Raw genomic sequence first — 21,048 nt, 5'->3', positions numbered from 1 at the left:
AATGGAAGCATCATAGCTGTGTGTCAAAGTACTGAATGTAGGAACATGTGTATGTGTGTTGGTGGTGGTCTTGGCTAGAACATTTGTGTGTGTGTGTGTGTGACTGCTCATGATGGCTGGTTTACTCTAATGGAGAGCATTAGCACAGAACAGTAGCATTTTAGTGTCTAGTATTGAAAACAGTCCAGCAGAGGGCATCATAATGACTGCTGGTCTCCATAGAGGGAAAGCAGCACCTACAGTGTTGCCCTACATGGCGTGCTCTTGCCTCACTGACTCAGGATGTCAAATGAGCAGAGTGCAAATGGTAGGCTTGCTTTTTTGTAAATACTATTAAATTCAACATAAATAAGTCTGTTCTTCAGTGGTCAACTTACCATATAAGAGTGGTTCACTCATAGTACTGGCAAGGCTGCTATATTATGACATGTCTTTGGCATTGTCTCTTTCGTTTAAAATTAGTGACATCCACATGCATCAAAATAATCTTAAGACAACCCATATATTTTCTCTAGAGCCTGTGTGTCTGAGACTGGGTGTCACCACAGTAGAACTAAGCATTACAGCTCTGTGTTGCAGTTTGCATCACAAATGAACACCCTCTCACACTCTCAGCACATGTTTGGATGGTTTGTATGTGGCAAATTCAGAATATTGTAATGCAGGTTATAGCAAGGCTTAAAAATTGTTTCAGCTTCGTCAGTTTTTCTGGTGACAAATGTCCCGATATTGGATCAAACTTCCCACTACAATGTAGATTGAAGTATCCTAATGTTCCTCCCTTCATTAAGATAGAAATTAATAGTCTGTAGCCTAATGCTTCTTTATTGTTTCAACACCCTTTAACGTTTTGTTTCTGCTTAACCCTGGATGGAACATTAAAAATTTTCCCGATGTAAGAGAAGCACCACATTTCATTCAACAGTTTTTTTCATTACATTCTGCTTCATGTTATTAATTTGGAAAGATACAAATGAAAATAACAGCAAAAAAAATCGTATTGCACATACCCTTTTGGGCACATTTAAATATTACATTTGCAAACTAGCCTATAAACAAAGGCGGCGTTTTAATGTCAAGCAACTACCATCTAAAAAAGGAGATGGATAAAAGTCTACCATCTAAAGCTATTGTAGTGCTGTTCGCTAGATATATACGTTTTAGAAAAAGACTGTTGTTTAGCTTTAAATTTATTCATGTTTCTTCTTGATCCCAGTAAACTGTGCACTGCAATAATTACAAGGACTTGCCACTGTACAATTCCTCACTGTACAAGGCCCTCAGACTGTTAACGAGCTAATGGATCGGACGTTAGCACCTCAGCTAAGACGGTGACTTACTAACGTCACCTTTATGCGCAGTAGGCGGCTGCGCGCTGGCAGGCACCCAGGTGCGCGGAGGATAACGTGAATGAATCGGTCTTGCCGAAGGGACGAGCGGTGGTACAGAACTGTAACAGGATGCCTGTCCTCCGCACACACCCTGCCCAGCCCCTTGTAAACATTGAACAGCTGTGACGCGAGAGAGCTCGGCTTTATTCCTTTTTTTTACTCGCTTAAAGACTGCCATCCTATTAACGCTATGGAAGTTAACTATAACTTGATGGTGTAAACAGCCATGAGGAAAACTGTTGAAATGCCGAATACCGCAGAAGGAGCCTATACCTTCCCAATTGCCTAAGTACTTTATGTTTTACAAATAAATTAACTGTGTTTTGTTCTGAGTATGTTACAATATAGATAGGGAAAGTCTGACCATAATAATCTTATTCATGAAAACAGGCTCGTTCACAATCTGAAATGTTCAGATTCCGCGGTCCATTCTGTGCACTTGTGAGAACAGGGCACCCCCATCTTTCCCACAGAACACGCGCTGGGGATGCAACTTGCCGGGACTGTCCACTAGAGGTCGTTCCGTATTTACCGATTCCAGTACGCTCCCCCTTCTGTTCGCACACTTCAGTGAAAGGGCGATGTGCAACTGAGCAGCAGGACTGGAAAACTCAGCAACTCGGCAGCAAAATAACCGGGTTAAAGAGAGAAGAGACGCGGCAGCCTTTGGTTCCCCGATTGGTACGCAGAACTGGGATAGAGGGGAGAACTGTGCCGTGATAAATGCAGTGAAGGATACAGTAGAGATACAGCATCAGCCGGAAACCGATGCTTAGTTAGCGAGGATCGCTAGCCACAAATCAAGGAATCAACGCAATCGGGAATCAGTAAACCTGAAGGAGAATTACAGCGTTTATTATGGTGCCGGTGTTGCCGTGGTCATAGAGCGGGTAAGACGTTTAATCTTCTCTACTTTGATTGTATCATTCAAGGCCAAACGTAACTGAACATGCTATGATATCATCTAGCTAGTTATTTCCAGCCGCAGCAAGGGCAAGTGGAGCTAGCTAACGATAACGTTATTGCAGCACGGTGAATTTCGTTGTTTGGCTAGTTGCTAGATAGCTAGCTTTACTCTAGTAGAACAAAAAATATAATTTACTGGAGCCGGTTGTGTCTGGCATAGAGGCAGTTGTGGAGTAATGCAGCTAGTTAAAACGAACAGATTCTTTTTTCGATACGAATTGGCATTTTTGCAACTAGAAAATTGATCTGCAATATCATATCGTCCGAAACTGATGTCGCGAACAATACAATGCAATGTTTACGCACTAGCCGGCTAGCGTTAGCTATAGGCTGCGATGTGATTGCTGCGTGTTTCTTGCCGCACAGAAGCTAGGCAACGATGCTCAAACTTATTAACAAAGTCAGTTGGCCTCGAAGCCACTGTTAGCGAGGCGTAACGGTTTTATGGCAGTGATGATGCTCTATCGGGCAAGTTTGTTTTTGATTTTGCAGGCGAAATAGCTGTGAAGATGCTGTGTTGATAAGATAGGTTGCTCGTTATATTCGGGCATTAACTATATATAGTTAATTTTGTTATTTGAGAATTGTGTACCACATGTAATTTATCGGGTTTTTTGAAATATTGTCTGCAAAGTCAAGAATTTACGCGTAAGTTAGCTTCCTAGCAAGGGAACATGCATTGTGAGCAGGTGGCGTGTTGGAAAAGGGCCATGGTCGGAGAGCACTGTAACGTTAGCCTGCTAAACCACATCTGTCATCAGCCAGGGCACGTTTCTAAAAGGTAAACAATGCTTAATTGAAAACAGATGCATTTCAGCGAATAGCAACGTTTAAAAAAGAACTAATTTAGCTAACCACTGTAATGGATACATTTTGGGGCTCATTAGCCGCATCACCCATTTGCCTTCACCACAGTTTTAACTGAAATATCACTAGCTGGTGTAGCCATCAGTAATCTATAGGCGCAGTCCACTTATAAAAGGGCCTGGCTGGTAGTTCTAGTGAATTCTGTCGTGATATATAGTTATTGTGGCTACAGACATGCGGCTGACTCTGTTCGGAATATATTTCTTTAACGAAGCGTTTCGTACATGTGAGCTGTACCAAACAAGACATTGTAGTTTATGTCCACAGTATCTGTTGGCATTTATTGTATCGTTGCAGTCACAAAAAGGAGACAGTCTCCTTTTCAGCGACTCTCCAAGTTGGTACTCATTTTTATACCAGGCTACTGCACAACTGGGTTATAAGTTAACTCCTAATTTGCAATTCACAAAATTGCAGTTCACAGTTATGCGATTAAAGGCGTATATGGACGTAGGCATTCGGAGCAGTGCTTACTTGAAGACTTATTGCATTAGGAGTTAATAATTAACATCTTTGCAGCTTGTTGTTTTGTGGTGTGGCTGTGGTGTGTTGCTGTGCAGACAAGACACCACCCGATCTGATAAGTCAGCCATCATCAGATCTGAACTGACAGAAGTATGGATGTTTGGTGATCTTCAGGTGTCAGGAAACGTCTCAGTTTCACAAGCATGGGCTGATAAAGCATCGCCTCCATGGTTGTCTATGTTTTCTTTTTTTCTTAAAGTAAAGAAATGTCAGCACCTGTGAGGAAATTTCTGCCTTCACTCACAAAGCCAGGCAAAATGAAGACAGTTGCTTTTCACTTCAAGAACACTGTCTGATACAGCACCAAAAGGACTGCAAGGATTATGAATATTTTCCTTGATTGTGTAAATGATCAAATAGTGTTTATGGGCACTGTAGTTCTACAAGTACAGAAGATTGTAACATTGAAAATGGGTGTCCATACTGTTTATCTGTGCAAAGTACAAAGTAGTGCCTCTAACAGTAATACCAGTGAGATTATTCATAGCCGTCCTTTAATACAGATCTTAATGAGGTACATTAAGCTTTGATATAAATTATTTAAGCAGATTCATTCAATTAATTATCAGGCACATTTTAGCTGTCTGCTGGTCTTAGCCAGAGTAATACAATTTATGGCAAATGACAACCTTGAACTTTCTGAACTGACAGTAATTAGGTTCTGATCTTTGTGTTTGATGGTCTTCTCCCATGGTGTATAGTTACTATACATGTATGTAGCAGTGTTAAGGAAGATATTCTGCATTAGTGGGATTTTAAAAAAAAGATAACAAAGAATCAGCAAAAGATAAAGATTATTATTTTATTTGCAGTGGTTATATTAGTTTTCCAAGTTAGATATAGTCATATTATACTGGGAAATAGGAAAGAGTAATCTGGAAAGAAGGTATTTTTTCATTAACTGCCCAGTTTTATTCCATTGCACAGGTTAGTTTTTGTGTTAGAATGTTGGTCTTTGGTTTTAACTAGGCTGAATCCTTCAGGCAGAACAGCATTGGATTCATGCCTGTTTCAGTCACCTGTTTCAAATATTTAATTTCATACATTATAGCAAAAAATTCAAAGAAAAGTACACACACAACAAAACAAAATTGGCTAGTTCAGCAGGTGAGATCTGCTTGATATGGATAAAAGTGTGTATAATTAGCTTTTTTATGGGTGTGCAAACAGCTTGGATGCTTCTGCGTTGGAGACTGGATTTTCATGTCAGTGGAAAATGCTGGTGCAGTCTGGAATGGCACCGTTTCCAGCGTAGGCTAATTGTCTGAGTTTGAGTTCAACAGCGTCAGGCTCTTTGAATGCGCGATTCTTGAGAGGGGAAAAAACACAAACATGTTTTTTGTTGGTATCTCTGCTGCGAGCCTGGCTTTTGTGGCTTTTGTTCTGTGTGGAGGTCCATACTGTGGCGTTTTTTTTGCCTTGTGTTTGTGTGTGCGTGGGCACCAGAAGCACCTCTCTCTCCCCCATCTCTCCCAATCCCCGGTAACTGGGGGGCCGGTGCAGGCTGACACTGTCGCAGTCTGTCGGGATTGCACTCGGTCACCACCTCTCCCTCGCTGCTCGTTCAGTTTCAGGGCCGACGGTGCGTGTCCCGTCTTGGTCCGAGTGCCCGGAACCAATGCCCAGACCTCAGCGTCTGTCTCGCTTCCCCGATTAACCCTGTCACTACAGGCCCAGAGTGTGCCGCCTATCTTTGGTGCATTTGGTTAAGGTAAAAGGCTAATTTGGTTAATTTTTGTTATTTTCTGCCCCCCCGCCCGCCCCTGTTATGCTCTGTATTAGTGTGCTGTGTGACGGCTGCCATGGTCTGGACTGCAGCATGCCACACTGATGGGAATATTTAGACAAGTGGACAGGTGAGAGGGCCGCGGGGGTTTGTGTGGAAAAGTCTTGGCTGCTATCTTGTGTTCAGTGTGTCGGTGGAAGGTGCCAATGGCAGGGGACTGCAGTGTTCTCTCTTTCTCTCTCTCGCTGCTCTGTGTTTAGTTGCACGAGCCTGCGCCCCGTGTGCACTCAGAACGTTGACGTGGAGCTTGGCGTACGCCTGCTCGCCTGCCACAGCGCACCAGGTTCCTGTTTGAAGGTTCCGCGGGGCGCTGCACCGGTTTGCCTAGCCGCTGCGTCTCGCTGAGCTCTTGCCCGCGGTCGGGGAGCGAACGCTGGGATTGGCTATGTGGAGCGGTGAGCTGATGGCAGGCCGTACGACGTTGTGCGGTGACTGCCAAACACTCCGTGGTGGGTGGGAACTGGCAGGCTGGGGAACATGCTCCAGCGCCCAGGGGCTGAGCGTTCAGCGGGGAGGGGGAGTGGGGGAGAGCGGGGAGGGGGGCGCGGAACGTGTCACATAATGTGCCGATGTCAGCCGCGATCGGAGGATCAGCTGGCCTGGAAGCATGTGTCTGTTGTTCTGGGGGGCATTATGGGAGTTGATTGTGTGCAGGGGGACCTTTTCTCTGTATGTGTAGAGAGAGTGTGTGTGTGTTTGTGTGGGTGTGTGTGCATGTGTGTGTTGATGGGGTGGGGGTGGGACGGTGATCACAGCGGTCCCTTTGTTCCCCCCCCCCTCCGAGGAGCAGGCTGTGTGACCATCTGAGTTGCCCCGCCTCACGTGACTGTGCGCCCCCCCCCACCCCCCCACCCCAGTCCTTTGTTTGGCCAATCTGGGAGCCACCCTAATTGAATGGGATTAAGTCCCTACGGGGGATTGATTCCGGGGGCCTGTACTCCGGGCCCAGGGTCTTGGGGGACAATGCCCCTGTCCCCGCCTCCCGCTAGCGCTCCCTTCTGCCTCGAGGTCCCAGCCTGCCTGCGTGGCCTGGCAAGAGCACGGAGACAGGGTGGGGGTGGGGTGGGGGACTCTTCCTGCAAGGGGAGAATCCCAACGATGAGAGCGTCTAGAAAACTCAAACATGTGTAACTAGAAATCCATCTGTTCACGTCTAGAATGTCTGTTTACAAACACGTCTGGTTTTGGCTGTTCATCCCTGTCACTGACTCAGTAATCCTCGTGGCCTTAATGCTCGCGACAAATCCCTCGGAAACCCCCTTTTTCAGGCTGAAATGCATCGGACGGCGACGCAGCTCTGCCTTTGGAGACGGCCCCATTGTCTGAATGGCCCTTGTGTCGCGGCTCTAGGGTTCGACGGCATTTTGCTGTGTGACGTAGACAAACAGCTGTGCCAGACAATGGCGGCCGCGGGGCAGCCAATCTTTATGAATAATCCAAAAGGGACATCGCCAATCAATGGGATCGGTGTAACCTTGTCTCCCTGGCTCCTCGTGGGAAACAGCGACTTGTGGGCATTATCGTCAGGATTCCTCTAAACAATAAGCCCTCTGAGGAGAAAGCTTGACAGGCTTAGTGACACTTGTTCCCATAAATTTAGTAGTGGAAAGCAGGAGGCTTAGAATCTGAAGAGCCCATGCTCTCACAGAGGAAGCAGAGAACAGTCTCTCCCTCTGTCTCTCTCTCTCTGAGGTTTCTCGGCACGGGTGGCAACCAGCGTGGCTTGTTTTAATTGATCTGAGCAAGACCTTCCTGAGAGGAGAAAGAGGGCTCAGGGAGCGGAAAGGAGCCTTTTGCTCTGTGGGAGTCAAGGGCACCGTTTCCACGGTGACAGGAGGTCAGGTGGGGTCGTGCGCACCCTGTCGCTCTTGAAGGGAAGATGGAGGATCAGACAGATGATTTATTCCATGGGAAAAATGGTGTCCTTAATTCTCATGCCGGGCCTGTGCATTACGTATTTTGTATAAGCCTTGGGGAGGTATTCAGAATATTAGGTTTGATTTTGCAGTGCACAGCATTACCATGACTTGTAATTAGGGGTGGGACAAAATATTCATACAGGAAGATATTGTATTACTTCCTCTTGCGATACGTTATCGATACACTGGCACCAAATTTCGATATTTTTATTAAAACATGCAGGTGCTCTAAACAGATTCCCTCGCCAATTTGACTTACCAGAGTCACTACTTCATGACTCCTTGTGGTAGCACTTATCAAATGAATGAGGGTAAACTTGCGGTGAAAAAATGCGCACAACTTCTCTTTCTCAATCCTCCCTGGAAATGAGACCTGTCCAACTCAATTTCAGAAAGTAACGCTGACTAAACGGTTTGGATGGTAGAGACTTTTGTTTTATATAAGTATCTAGCTTCAGTTGAGTAGTTAGCCAACTTAGCTAGGTAGCTCCTACTTACAAAATTGTCTACATTGAATGGTACTTTACAATTATATCGCTAGTATTCTGTGTGATGCATTTAAACAAAAGCTTATCTACCTAACATTATCCAAAAAACAGAAAGTAGTTAAAGCATCACAGTCTCAGCTTGAACTTGTCGTTGGTTCCCGTTAGCAATTACTTAACTAACATTACCTAGTCTTTTCCCTGACCACCCTGAACGTAGCTCCAGACCAACACCCTGGTGGTACTAGCTAACTAACGACTAGCTCGCGAATTTACACCGTTACATTGCATAATCCTTAAACTTGCAGCCGTTCATTTTAATGACTTGCTTTATGGTTAATTTGATGACCTACTTAGTTGTGTTATTATTGGACAACTGACCGCCATAAAGATGTAACAACTGTAGGATCAACTAACTAGCCAGCTAGTTGGCTAGCTATAATTGGTTGTTGAAAACAGGGCATCGACTTAACTGAGATAAGTTAGCTAACATTTCTTAGCTGGCAAAGTAGTAACGCTATGCAATTTAAAATATATCTTCACTTACGGCTGTCAAGTCGGCCAACCGGTCCCTCATCACACTTTTTTTTTTCTACCAAAGTTAGTTTAAAAACACATCAGCTAGCGTGCTAGCTAACGTTAACTCCCTCTTACAATGTGATCCAATGTCTTGGTACTATTTCCCAGAATGAAGTTGAAAGTGTATCCACACACATCGGTTGTTGTATACGGTGGTTGTCACATTGAATTTTGCTGTTAACTTTTCACTGTATAAGGATGAGCAGCAATGCTTAGGGCTTTCCGTGGTTTGTGTCTTCCCTTACGGTTAGCCAACCTCCCAACTCCTCAAAACTAATTTGAACTGCGGCTTGGCCTTGGAAACGCCTCTTCACGCTCACGACCATCACCACATCAGTGGAGACCGGAGAAAGGGTGTATTCAGTAAAAACAGTTTCGTGCTGATGGTGTGGGGTTGTGTAGCGCTCTAATATGGAAATTAGACTGATCGATGTAACCATTACAAGCCAGTCCAGGTAGTTCATGACACATAGGAGCTCGTTATCAACGTGTCCCTACAAGAAATAACGGAGCCAGCTGATAATGGGAAATAGGCTACTCAGTGTTCTCAATCCTCCTCCTGGAGGCCCACTGTCCTGCATATCTTCTGTCTATCCTTGCTCCAAACAAACCTGATTAGCATGATTAGCATGCTCTTGATTAAATCAGGTGTGCTCAGCTAATCAAAAGTGCTACCGATGAGTTCAGTCAGGTAGGTAGAGCAGGGAAAGATGGAAAAAGTCCAGGACAGTGGGCCTCCAGGAGCAGGATTGAGAAACACTGGCGCTACATGATCTAGCTTGTCACCTAGCCTAATCACTGTATTTCAATACACATGGAGGCCATACAGAAAACATCTAATGTAAAATATAGAATGAACTCATGACTTGAATGACTTTAATTGCCGCAAAATATGTAACACAACGGCTGCATTTTCCAGTGCCTTCTGGAGTCAGAAATTGCGAAGTTTAGATAATTGTCAAATTCTGTGAAACTGATACCACAATGCAGTGAATAAATACACAATTTCTGCTTTTTGCTTTTTTATGGGTATTTTTTCTTTTTCAGTTACACAAATATCTTGATGTATCGTAGATGATTGTCTTGCAATGTATCGAGGATTGCAGAATCGTGGTACCATTGTTATCGTGGGCAATGTATCGTGATAGTATCGTATCGTGAGTTACTCTGTGATTCCCACCCCTACTTGTAATTAACACAGAAGAACAGACCTAATGCAATTCACAGCTGTGAGTTTGCAGTGTGTGTCCATAGTAGAGCCTACACCAGCAAAAGGAGTGGAGCTTTTTTTCCTGCTGGTTCACCCTCAGCAGTGCCTGGAGAGAGACTTGATTTTCTCTGTAAAATTACATTTGGAGTAGACAGCCCTTCACCTCAAGCAGAACTGAAAACACGGCCTTGGGTCACAAAGAGGTGCACGCGCGCAGCAGGACGTCCGTATTGGGGAGCGTCTGCCTGGCCCGGTGTTGATGCTGACGCAGCATGTCCTGGCAGAGAGCGAGGGGTCAGGGTCACGTCCGCACGGTGACGGAAGAGGGGGGGAGTGCCATCTGTGCGGTGGGCATCGCACTTGCGTCATGTGACCTGTACGCCCGGTTACCCAGGCCCCGGGCCATTCTAAACAACAGCTCCGTGAGAACGTCGGCCGAGGTTCTCTCCATCAGCCCAGCGCGGTATCACATGGTCATGCTTTATGACGTGAGCTCAGCGCTCCCTCATCTCCTAGTAGATGGAGAAATTTTCTGCAGTTTATTGATGGTAGCACGTTTTGCAGTAAAGTGCTCGTGAGGGGAAAAAAGAGAGGGCTTTTTATGTACAGCGAAAACAAAAAGCGGTGAACCCCTGAGTACTGCTGTATAGTGTGCTTTGGGAAAGCATGGAACAAGGCACTCAAGGTGGTCCAAACAGAGTCATAAAGTTAAGAGGCCTTCATTCAAATGAGTGTTTCACACTAGCAACAATGGAAACAAGTTTAAAAGTGACCTTAGCCTCAGCCGTGCAGAGTTGATGAGATTTCCTGTATGAAACATCAATTTCCTCTGAGCATAATCAAGGTCTCTCACATGTCAAGAGGCCTCACGGTGTTGGTCACTCTGTTGGGAGAGGGTAATTATCAGTCCTACAGGACAGGCGAATTAAAACCTCAGACTGGTTTATTGGAGTTTCTCTGATTTTCTACTAAAGCTGGGGGGATTAAAAGTCAAGTTGATATGTTGACATGTTCAGGCCATTTTTATTAGATCAAAGCCTTTCATTTTTTTTTGTGTGTACTGTCAGCTTGGATTGGCTTTTATTAAAGCAGATTTACACAGCTCCCTGGCAGCAGGTTGACTGCCATGAAATATCCAGTTTGTTGGTGTGTATGAGAGGTCTCTGGCCTCTGAAATATAAGCTTTATTTTGGTCTTGATGTGCCCTCTCTCTTCTTTGGTCTCTCTACAGATTCCCAGCCCCATGCATCACCTGTGGTGTCCATAGCAACCCCTGCCTTGCCCTGGTAGCTCTTCCTTTCAGTGTTTCTCCCCCTGCTCTGGTTGTGGAGCCCCCTGCAGGAGGATGTCGGCGGCACAGACGCAGAGCGACGGCGAGCAGCGGTGGGGCTGCCTGGAGTCTCTGGGCCTGAGCCCTCGGGAACTGGTGCTGGCGGAGGCCCTGCAGATGGAGTACGACGCCCTGTCCCGTCTCAAGCAGGAGAAATCGCCCTCCGGCCGTGGTGTCAGTGAGGGGGGGAAGGCGCCCCCCGGTGGCGGCGGCGAGCACTCAGGCCCGAGGCCGAGCCTCAGCCCGCCGGGGAGGAACCTCCTCAGAGGCCTGTCGGGCTCCGACCCCACGCTCAACCTCCAGCCGGGCGTGTCTAACCCGTCGCGGGCCAACCTGGAGCCGCGGAGCTACAGCAAGGAGCCCCTCTACATCCTGGACAGTCCCGTCAAGGGTGACTACGAGGGCCCGTCCTTGCTGCTGCCCAAAAACTTCAACCCGCCCGACGACCCGCCACCCGCCGTCCCGCCCCGCAACCCCATCCCCGCCGAACCCTTCCCATCCCGGCGGAGCTGTGCACCCCGAGACGTAAACCTGTTCACCCCCGACGTGGACCAGCCCAAACTGTCCGGCGGGGAGGCGCTGAACTACGAGAACCTCAACGAGTCCCTGGCCAGGCTGAATGGGGACTGGCCGCACCCCAGGGGCCGCAGGGGCAACGCAGACACATCGGGGAAGCCAGTGGCTCGCAGCAAGACCCTCCCCCCGCAGGTGCCCCCCCGCACCTACCTGCCCATCCAGAAGAGCAACAAGAACCAGCGCAGAGTTTCCGCCGACCCGGTAACAGATTTACTTGGCTTTACAGATTTCCAATACAACCCCAAGTCTAGACTATAGCTGTGAATATAGCTGAATATAGCTGTCAGTATAACTGAACTTGCTTGGCTATCCCTGGCCTCACACTGCACTCCTGCTGGATATAATCCAAATCACTTGATAAAGTCAATAATATGCCTAAATGGGTAATTTAGGTTATATGTGATAACGGCCAAGTGCTCAATATAATCAGTAATTCACATGGATTGGAAAGGCGCTGAAAGCTGCGAGATCGCCTCTGCTTTCGAGGAAGGTTTAGTTATGCCATGTTTAGATACCCGAGGGGATTTGGCTCGTCTCGTCAAACTCGAATTACATGCTCTGACAGAGGCCTCTGATTCACTTAAAAATCTAATACTGGAAGGTGTAACAGCCCTCCTGAAGTTTGCAGGAGATGGGCATCATGTTTCACTGGGAATTCTAAATCAGCTTGTAGGGCAGAGTTTAAAAGTGGAATGCTTACCTGTCACTTGAGCGTGTAGGGAGGGTTGGGTCTTGAGTGTGTGGCAGGATACCATACGGCAGTGATGTCAGCCTCGGCCTGACGAAGTCGTTCCTCCTGTTCGACAGGTTTCCCTGGGCTCCCGGCTCAATGGCTTCGGCTACGAGCTCTTTCAGGTGTCTGAGGAGAGGGACGAGGAGGTGGCGGCGTTCTGCCACATGCTGGACGTGTGAGTCTCTCGCGCCGTGTCAGACCTGCTTCGCTTGCGTTTTGCCTTTTGATTTCACTTTGACGTTACTTTAACATTTGACATTGTTTTGAACGCTCGTCAGAGAAAAGCCCAGTCCTTGAGGCTGAATAGATTTTGGCCAGTCACCCATGGGGGTTTTGAATTGAAAACCGTTTTGAATGTGGTTTTGTTTTTGACCAAGTCTGCTCGAGAGTGAACAAGCATTGCAGAATGAGGTCCAGTCTGAACTTGAATTTGAATAAAAAGGGGGGAAAAATGCCTCGGCCAGCATTATAGGGGTGTAGCACCTCTCTGAGGAGATAGGCTGCCTTGTGGAGTGACGAGTCAGACTGTAGGGAGATTGTGTTCTGAATTTTTTTGCCAGAGCTGTTTTGAGCTTCCCCGTGCTTGCGCCAGCAGGTTGCGGTCGGCCTACCCGTGCAGCGACCTTTCCAAGAATGCGGGGTTCGTGTGGAGCCCCTGCGTGGCACAGGACGAGCTGCAGCAGGGCCTTGGCGTCAGCGTCAAGGTGACCGTCATCAGCGACCACTTCAGAGAGCCGCTCACCTTCACCTGCGACGGTAAGACCCCGAGGGAGCCCCGGCTCCTGAGCACGCCGGCAAAATTCCAGGATGTTCCTTTTCACAGACTTCCACAATCTCTGGTAGGCTACACGTGCCTGCTGCATCTAGGAGCTGTGTGCTCTCAGTGGTATCCAGGGACCTTTATTTCAGAGGGTCGGTCTGGGCAGGATTTAGGACTGGTGCAGACAAGCCCATTAACTGAATTGCAGCTTTTGCTGTGGGATTCTCTTAATGGAATCACATTGAAAGCCATACCCTGTTGGCCATCTGTTTTGTTGGCTCAGTTAAAAGAAACAGCATTTGATGAATTGGACTGGGAGCAAATCAAATAAGCAAAGATGAGGGAAGGGATAGAAAGATCACAGCACTTGTGGCATGGATTATGAGACGGCTGCTCAGATGGACATAGGGCCTCTTTTGCATTTGAGTTCACTGACTTATTTCTTTAGATAAGGATACTGCTTATCCATGGCAACTCAGCGATTTGACAACATGCTGTTCACCATCTGTACAAACTTTGTTGCTCTTGCGTTATTATTGGAGCAGTTGAGTTAAATCGCCTTTGCTGATTATGCAGGAGTGAGGATTCATGAACCTAGAGCATGTTTACCAAAGTCAAGAGAAACAGGAGCTGGGCTGTGAACTTTCAAAGTACTTGCTCTTTTATGCTAGTTTTGTTTTTGTACGTTCATTTTTTCACTTCAGAAAACATCCTTTCAAGAAAAGGGCACCGTCCTGCATAGTCATACATGTTTTCCTCTAGCTGCATTATTCTCTCCTTCATATTTACGACACTCCTAACTTCCCATGAAGAAAACAGCTTCTCTGAACACTGCCAGGCACCATGAAGGAGTCAATTCTAGGAAAGAGAGCCAGTCAGAGATAAATGGCACAGAGACAAACAGGCCATGCCTATTACCAGCAAGCCTCTGGGTGCTTATGAATAAGGCTCCTTGGAAGCAGCAATACCTGGCTGAGCGGGATGATTTCCTTCTGTTTTCATGCACAGAGGGAGGGACTGCTTACTGAGCTGATTGTGGGCTTCCCCTGTATCTCTACAAACGCGTCTTCTCAAGTATTGTACTGGGAATGGACATCAAAGAAGCCGATAAGGGAGAAGCATTTGGGTGCTCCCTTTCCAGACTTTCATACTTTTGATGTCTTCTGCCCACAACAACTGTTGCACTGAACCTGTTACGTGAAAAAGGTTTGAACTGATCCTGGGTCAGCATGTGGAGGCAGAATCCTTATGTGCACCCTTGATTTCTTCCTTGGTCCAATTATGACTTACTCTGTCAGCATGGTATAAAAGTGTATTGTAGGCAGCAGTGTAGTATAGTGGATAAGAGCAGGGCTCTGTCACCGGAAGGTTGCCGGTTCAGTTCCCCACTAGGGCACTGCTGCTGTACCTTTGGGCAAGGTACTTAACCCACAATTGCCAGAGTAAATATCCAGCTGTGTAAATGCATGACAAGTAAAAACCGTAACATATGGAAGTCGCTCTGGATAAGAGTGTCTCTTAAATGGTAGTAATGTGATAATGCCAGTGCAGTGAGCAACAATGGAATCCTCTCTGTCTCCCCCTCAGGCTCGTCCACAGTGGACCTGCTTATCTACCAGACGCTATGCTACGCCCACGACGACCTGGACCTGATCGACGTGGAGGACTACCTGCTGAAGGTGTGCGGCCAGGCCGAGTTCCTGAAGAAGTAAGCGAAGCTGGCCGTCGTCTCTCTGCCTCATTCCTGGCTGACGTTGTTGACCTCTTTCCACCTGCTTGCGCCGTTGAAAGGATGTGAATCATCTGGCGGCTCTACCAGCTGCCAGTCATTCTCTGTGGCTCTGCGGTGGTTTCCTGATCCATGCTCTCCATCTCAGTAAAACAGCTTTAGATAAAACGCTTAAAGTAAACAAGCAAAGAATTGTGGTGCGGCTAAGTATTTGAGAGGAGTATTGATGTTGGAAACCTATGATAATCCCCTAATTGTGGGACTTTCCCCCCCTCAAAAGAACATGCAAAATCATAGACTTCATTGTAATAAACACGGGCCTAGCCGCCACAGCAGAACGCTGCGGTTACCCACAAGGCAAATCCCCCTCGCAGACGCGTGTCTGTGGCGCAGCGACTCCAGGGTCCTGATTCGCCTCTCTGGGCAGGCCGCCCACTCTGACTGCGGATTGGTCCAGTGGGCAGCCTGCCTGCAGCTCACCCGGAGCGGAAAATAAAAGCCCCCACAGTGCAGTACAGGAGGTGTGTGTGGGGAGGTGGGGGGGGGGGGGGGGGGGGTGAATGCATCATGACACGGTAAGAAAACTCCACCTGTTTTGCGTCATTCTGGCATCTGCTTCTAACATGAGCCGCGCCCATAGCCTGAAGCCCCACCCCCCATTGGTGGTTTTGGGATGCAGCACACGGTGGAAGCCTTACAGTGACCCTCTACCCACAAACCAAGGCCCCAGTTATAACCCTGTCTGCGGTACACTAAACAAGCCAGGCTTGTTTCTGTGGGACAGACTAACCACACTGAACCCCCTCCCACTTGAACAAGCCCCCCTTCAGTTATATCCCTGCTTGGCATCAGGAATTCATTTCTGTGTTTAGTTTTTCACCCTGACTATAAGCTGTGTAACCTCACTCATGTTTGTAGTTTTCATACGAGTGAGGTCTCCTGAAGAAACGACAGACCAGTATTTCCTTGAATTTGAAGTGGACACACATTCTGAGGAGGACAGCTGTATGTAGACATCTGTGTATCTGGGTCTGCGTGTATATGTGTGTGTTTTGGCAGTTTCTGTCACTTGTCAAGTGCAGCTGGGCAGGAGGAAGTGTGGGTGCGCTGTGATAACCCGGCACGGTAGAAAGAGGGAGGGACTTCCTGTGTTTAATGATGCCATTGTTCGGCGGGTGCCAGCGCTAACTGAGAACAGTGGTGCATTGGATTTTAGCCGTGTTTTCTCGTAGTCGCATGATCAGACAATAGTGTGCCATGTTTATACTTCATTGGGGGGTTTTCCCAGTGTAACCTGGCAACAGCCACTCCACACTTGCAGGGAAACCTGCTGGGGCCGACCCTTGTTTTTAAAGGACTCTTTCTGTTTGATGTGTGTACAGTTGGAGGTTGAATTTATTTGATCATTTCTGGAAACAGTAAACATGTATTTGAAAATGAATTGGAAATACCAAGCACACACCAAGGAAATGACCAATATGTGGTTCATTTGATACATGTAGGCAAACACCTTCCCTGAGTCTTATTTTCTCACAGAGCCACCATTAGATGACTTTAAGTGGAGACTCATTACATGGTAAACTTGAGATGCTTTTGAAAGTGGGGATTTTAATGGCAGCTGAACCAGGACCATGCAGAGAGAGCGACTGTTCTGACCCTCACTGTGTGTGGTTGTGGATGTGTGATCCGCTGGACATGCTGACCTCTCTCCCCTCTCTCTCAGCAATCAGACCCTGGCTAGCCTGGAGTACATTCAGCAGTGTCTCAAGTTTGACTGGGAGATCCGTCTCTTCCTGACGAAGCGGGAGTCTGTGAACCGGGAGCTGGCCCGCACGGTGAGGATGAAGGCAGGGGGTGGAGACAGAATGAGGGACACCAGTTCCGCTGACCTGACCAGTTTCAGCCTCTTCGTTGTCAACAATTTTCAAACAAAAAAAGTGGAGAGGTCCAGCTCTCAGATTTCAGGAACTGGATCGATGGCTCTAGATTACCCGTCATTGTGAGCCCCTTAGAGAATTAGCCATCTTTGCTTATTTGCTCCAAACTGGCAGGACTGAGATCTCAATGTCTTCTAAGCAGGCAGGCCATTCAGATGTGGTCTTTGGTGATGTAGCCCATGTCCCATGACGTCTCTGTCTCTCTCTCTCTTATTGATGGACAGGAGGAGGATGATGAGACTCCTTCCACGATGAACCAGAGCATCCTCCTGCAGGAGCGGCCAATCAAGCAGACCGTCACAAGGTAAAAGGGCGGGTCCAAAAAGGGTCAGGACCGAGGCCTTGTGTGTGTGTGTCAGGGCAGTTGGTTGGCAGATGTGTGGCTGACCCGTGTGTCTGCGTTCCACAGGGAAGCTCTCACCCTTCTCCTGGACACCTTCCACAACGAGGCAGAGTCCTTCCTTCTGTCAGAGGTACCATTACTGCACACACCGTTCAGTCAGTGAAAATATGACTATTTAAATTTGACATAATTCATTTTCACAGTTGCATTATGACGGGGTGCTGGGCAGAGTAGATTTTCAAGAGGGAATTGAAACTACTGGGGGAAAAAAAACCCAAAGCCATTTCAGCAAAAGTGGAAAATTATTCCCTGAGCCCAGAAAAAGCAGTCCTCCTGGAAAACCTTTGGAAAACTGTGAAAGAGAATCCAATGAAAGCATCATTAAAATAGAAGAGCAGTTAAAATCAGCATTCAGTAAAAGACAAATGCTGCAATAATTGCAAAAGTTAGGACTCTGGTTAATAATTCCAATGCTATAAGAATTCACAGTGCAGTCTTGAAGATCTCATTAGTTAACATTAGTTGCAGGATAAATAAATCTGTGCTCCTTTACCTTAAATGATGTGTTGTGAACATTCTGGCAGAGAATTCATATGTACATCACCCAGTTGGGTCCTGTGCATTTATTTAATACTCCTCTCTGCTGCATGTTGAAGTGCGTGGAAAGGACGATACCACTATAGAATTACAATTGTTACTGTCGTCAACTCTCTTGCTCCCACTACAGGTGGAGCTTCCGCTGCGTGTGGAGAGACTGGTACAGTCTGTCAAGGCACTGTGCAGTTCGCTGGCTGCCGTGGAGACGCCTGACATCACCTCCGCCCTCAACCAACTGCCTGCCTGCCCTTGCCGCCTACAGCCCCGTGTCCAGAAGGTAGTGGCTACTCTAGAGTACAATCCTGCTGTTTTAATTAAGTGTCCTCCCACCCATTTACATGTATCTGATCCATTGGCGACTTTGGTCAGAGACTAGCTTCCAGTAGCCAAACAACTACTCCAAGATTTAGGAGCCATCTTAAAATGATCAAAGTTTAAGTTAAGAGCTGACATGGAGATTTAAAATGTCCCAGACATTGTCATAGCGCATTACGTCACTTAATGCTTAGCATTTAAGGCTATGAATATATGAGAAATAAAAGGCCAAGAAAAGCGCTTGATTGTATCAAATATTTACAAGCCATTAACCAGGTGTTTGCTTAATAGATCTAGCACTTGCCCTGGGTTTCATTTTTACTTGCTGCCATTTGGCATAAAGCTTGAAACGGATTTCAAGCGTAGAGCACCAGCGTATGCTTAATAGTACTTATAAGGTAAACTTTGTTCCGGAAAACAGCCTTTAAACGTGTGCCAGAATATCTGTCCCTTGATGTTATTATTGGTCAGATCTGCGGTCATGGCTATTTCTGGCGAGTTCCTCACATTCCGAAACAGATCTCAGCATTCGCTAACCGCAACATCTCTTTCATTCTGCAGATGCACTCTTTTTTTTTGTCGCTGGTATCAGTTCCATGTTTCACCGCGCTCTCGAGTGATCACGCTTCTGTCTCTCTGTCTCCGCGTAGGATGTGTCCGTGCTGGCGAAGAGAGAGAACAGAGGTAAAGGAACCTGTCATTCTCACTTCCTGTTGACAGCGGGACAGGCCTCAGAGACATCCCGGGGAAGAGGGGGGCTGGGTGCGGGGCGGTTGGCCTCTGCTGAAAGGCAGTCGTCCCGACTGAGCTGAAGAGGGCCTGTTTGTGTGGAAAGATCCTTGACGTCTGAGCTCAGAGGATGTCTCTTAACTGAGGGCCTGGGGTAAACAGGAAGGATACACAGACCTTTTCCGGGATGTGGGTCACTTCCACAGAAGGGGGAAATAGATGGAAAAGGTTTCAAAGCGAATTCTCTCCATTGTTCCATCTCCGGCAGAGGCATAAACACAAACGGCAGCCGCGCTGAAACACCTGCAGTCCAGCTTAATCTCACAGACTGCTACTCTGCTGGAGCGGTTCAATATGAGAATAGCAGAGGGTCTGGCAGCGCAGCAGACACCAATGAGCCATACAGAGTCAGCATAAATGTCCAGAAGCGCTTGTCAGAGGCAGTAAAATCACTAGCCATCATGAAGATTACAAAGCATTTCGATACATGCATTTGTTGAGAGACGTTTGGCAGCGTCGCTGTGCGTGTTTTTGCAGAGAAAGTGGTGGAGAGGCTGACAGCCTCCATCCTAGACCTGGTGGAGTTGTACTGCAGCACCTTCAACGCCAACTTCCACACCACCCCCCAGAGCAGCCGGCCCACAGCCCCCACGCAGGAGGCTGGCCTGGTCACCAACGTCCTGTCCTTCAATGTCTACGCCGCTCACCGCATCCCAATCACCTGGGCTGCCAGGTAATGCCACATGCACACACTCCAGAGCATGCATACACACAGCCACACGCACACACACTCAGACACACAGATACGCACACACAACCACACGCCCATGCACAGATGTGCGCACACGGTTGTGCATACACACATACACACACACACACACACACACTTTCATTGCACACAATGCATTGCATCTCAGCAACTGCATCATATGCTTCTCTCTTGGTTTATCTGTATCAGCACACATTGGGTGAGGGGGGGGGGGCTTAACAAGGGGCTCAACTAATCTTATGGTTCTGTGCTCCAGCTGGTCAAAATTACGGAAAGTGAACTAACATAAGTTGTTCAAACAGCGTCTTAGCTTCTGCACTTGAAAAAATAGCTCCTGAAAGCAGGTAAGGAATCCATATTACACTGATTTTTTTCTGCATGTTGGGCAGTTGATAAAGTCCATTAAATGTAATTTCAGTGTTTTTTCCAAATGCGTCAAAACGCATTAAGTGGCAGTTGCAGAAGGAGTTACATATGTCATCTCTCGCTGCATAATAGAGCTGTACTTGACGTGGATAGAACGTCTTTTTAAGATGCAGCGTGATGAGGTCACGGTGTCTCAGTGGACTGTGCTGCCGTATGGGAAAGTACAAGGTTTTTTATTGAAATTGAAACTGATACTCGTCCTTCAACATCAAAGCAGTTTGTATCTGCGTCAGGTTTTGCAAAGGGACGGGCACAGGAGTCATATTTCCCTTATTGCTCTAGTTTTTGCATTGGTCTGGGGCACAACGCATGGAATCCGCTCCACAAACACGAGGAAAAATCAGACTGTGCATTAGGGCTGCTGAGTCGTTCTCCGGTGTGTACGACAGTGAGATCGATAATGCATCTGTGAAAAGAGACTAGGTCTAAAGCTTTCCAGGGTTTCAGAAGTGCCAGGAAGATAAAGCAGTAGTAGCTCCCTGGCAGTAGAAGTAGAGCGACAGGAAGCTTAAATAAAAAAAAAAAAAAAAAAAACCCTGCCAGCTGTCTTCACTGCATATCCCTGAGCATAATCCATATGGATTACAGCATGTAGCGGGACATGAGAACCCTGAGAACCAGAGTCCCCTGCACTCCTGAGTTGAATCCGGCACAGGCCACGCCTGAGACATGAGCCAGCATCACTCAGCAGCACCCCCTACTGCCTGCAAAGGCACAGCAGCACGGGCAGCTGCACGCAGTCCTGCACATGGACCAGCAGGTTCCCACCAGCCCGTAGTAAAATGGAACCGCCCCCCTGCTTCCACCAGCCCCCTTCTGTTACGCCCCCCCCCCCCCCCCAAAGGCTTCGACGGTCTCTTCCCCCTCCTCACACTCCCATTCCCCCGGCAGGGCTGGCCCAGCCCACTGACCCAGGCCTTTGTCTCCCTCTGAAATGGATGCTTACTGAGGGTCGGCCCCCTGACAAAGGAGGCAGCCTGGGAACCCCATGCGCCCTTTGACCTCGGAGGCTGGGACAGCGGCTGGCTGGTCGCTAGGCACCTGCCCAGTGGTGTTGGAGGGCAGCCCTGGTGTCG

General features: G+C 47.5%; 1 protein-coding gene across 1 annotated transcript in view; it reads left to right on the top strand.

The window, feature by feature from the left end:
* The first annotated feature begins 1,967 nt into the window (after window positions 1-1,967).
* The window catches only part of pik3c2b (phosphatidylinositol-4-phosphate 3-kinase, catalytic subunit type 2 beta), a 44,769-nt gene continuing 25,688 nt past the window's right edge, over window positions 1,968-21,048 (top strand). Inside the window, exons 1-11 of the mRNA XM_036531194.1 lie at window positions 1,968-2,281; window positions 10,960-11,835; window positions 12,442-12,542; window positions 12,963-13,123; window positions 14,715-14,835; window positions 16,580-16,691; window positions 17,018-17,097; window positions 17,203-17,266; window positions 17,864-18,010; window positions 18,699-18,732; window positions 19,315-19,510. Coding sequence (XP_036387087.1) covers window positions 11,074-11,835; window positions 12,442-12,542; window positions 12,963-13,123; window positions 14,715-14,835; window positions 16,580-16,691; window positions 17,018-17,097; window positions 17,203-17,266; window positions 17,864-18,010; window positions 18,699-18,732; window positions 19,315-19,510 — 1,778 coding nt within the window. The 5' untranslated portion in view covers window positions 1,968-2,281; window positions 10,960-11,073. The remainder of the gene's footprint in view (window positions 2,282-10,959; window positions 11,836-12,441; window positions 12,543-12,962; window positions 13,124-14,714; window positions 14,836-16,579; window positions 16,692-17,017; window positions 17,098-17,202; window positions 17,267-17,863; window positions 18,011-18,698; window positions 18,733-19,314; window positions 19,511-21,048) is intronic.

The sequence above is a fragment of the Megalops cyprinoides genome, chromosome 6 (assembly GCF_013368585.1).
Source record: "Megalops cyprinoides isolate fMegCyp1 chromosome 6, fMegCyp1.pri, whole genome shotgun sequence".
Lineage (NCBI taxonomy): Eukaryota > Metazoa > Chordata > Actinopteri > Elopiformes > Megalopidae > Megalops > Megalops cyprinoides.
The sequence above is the reverse complement of the archived record's forward strand: the minus strand, read 5'-3'. Positions and strand labels throughout refer to the sequence as shown.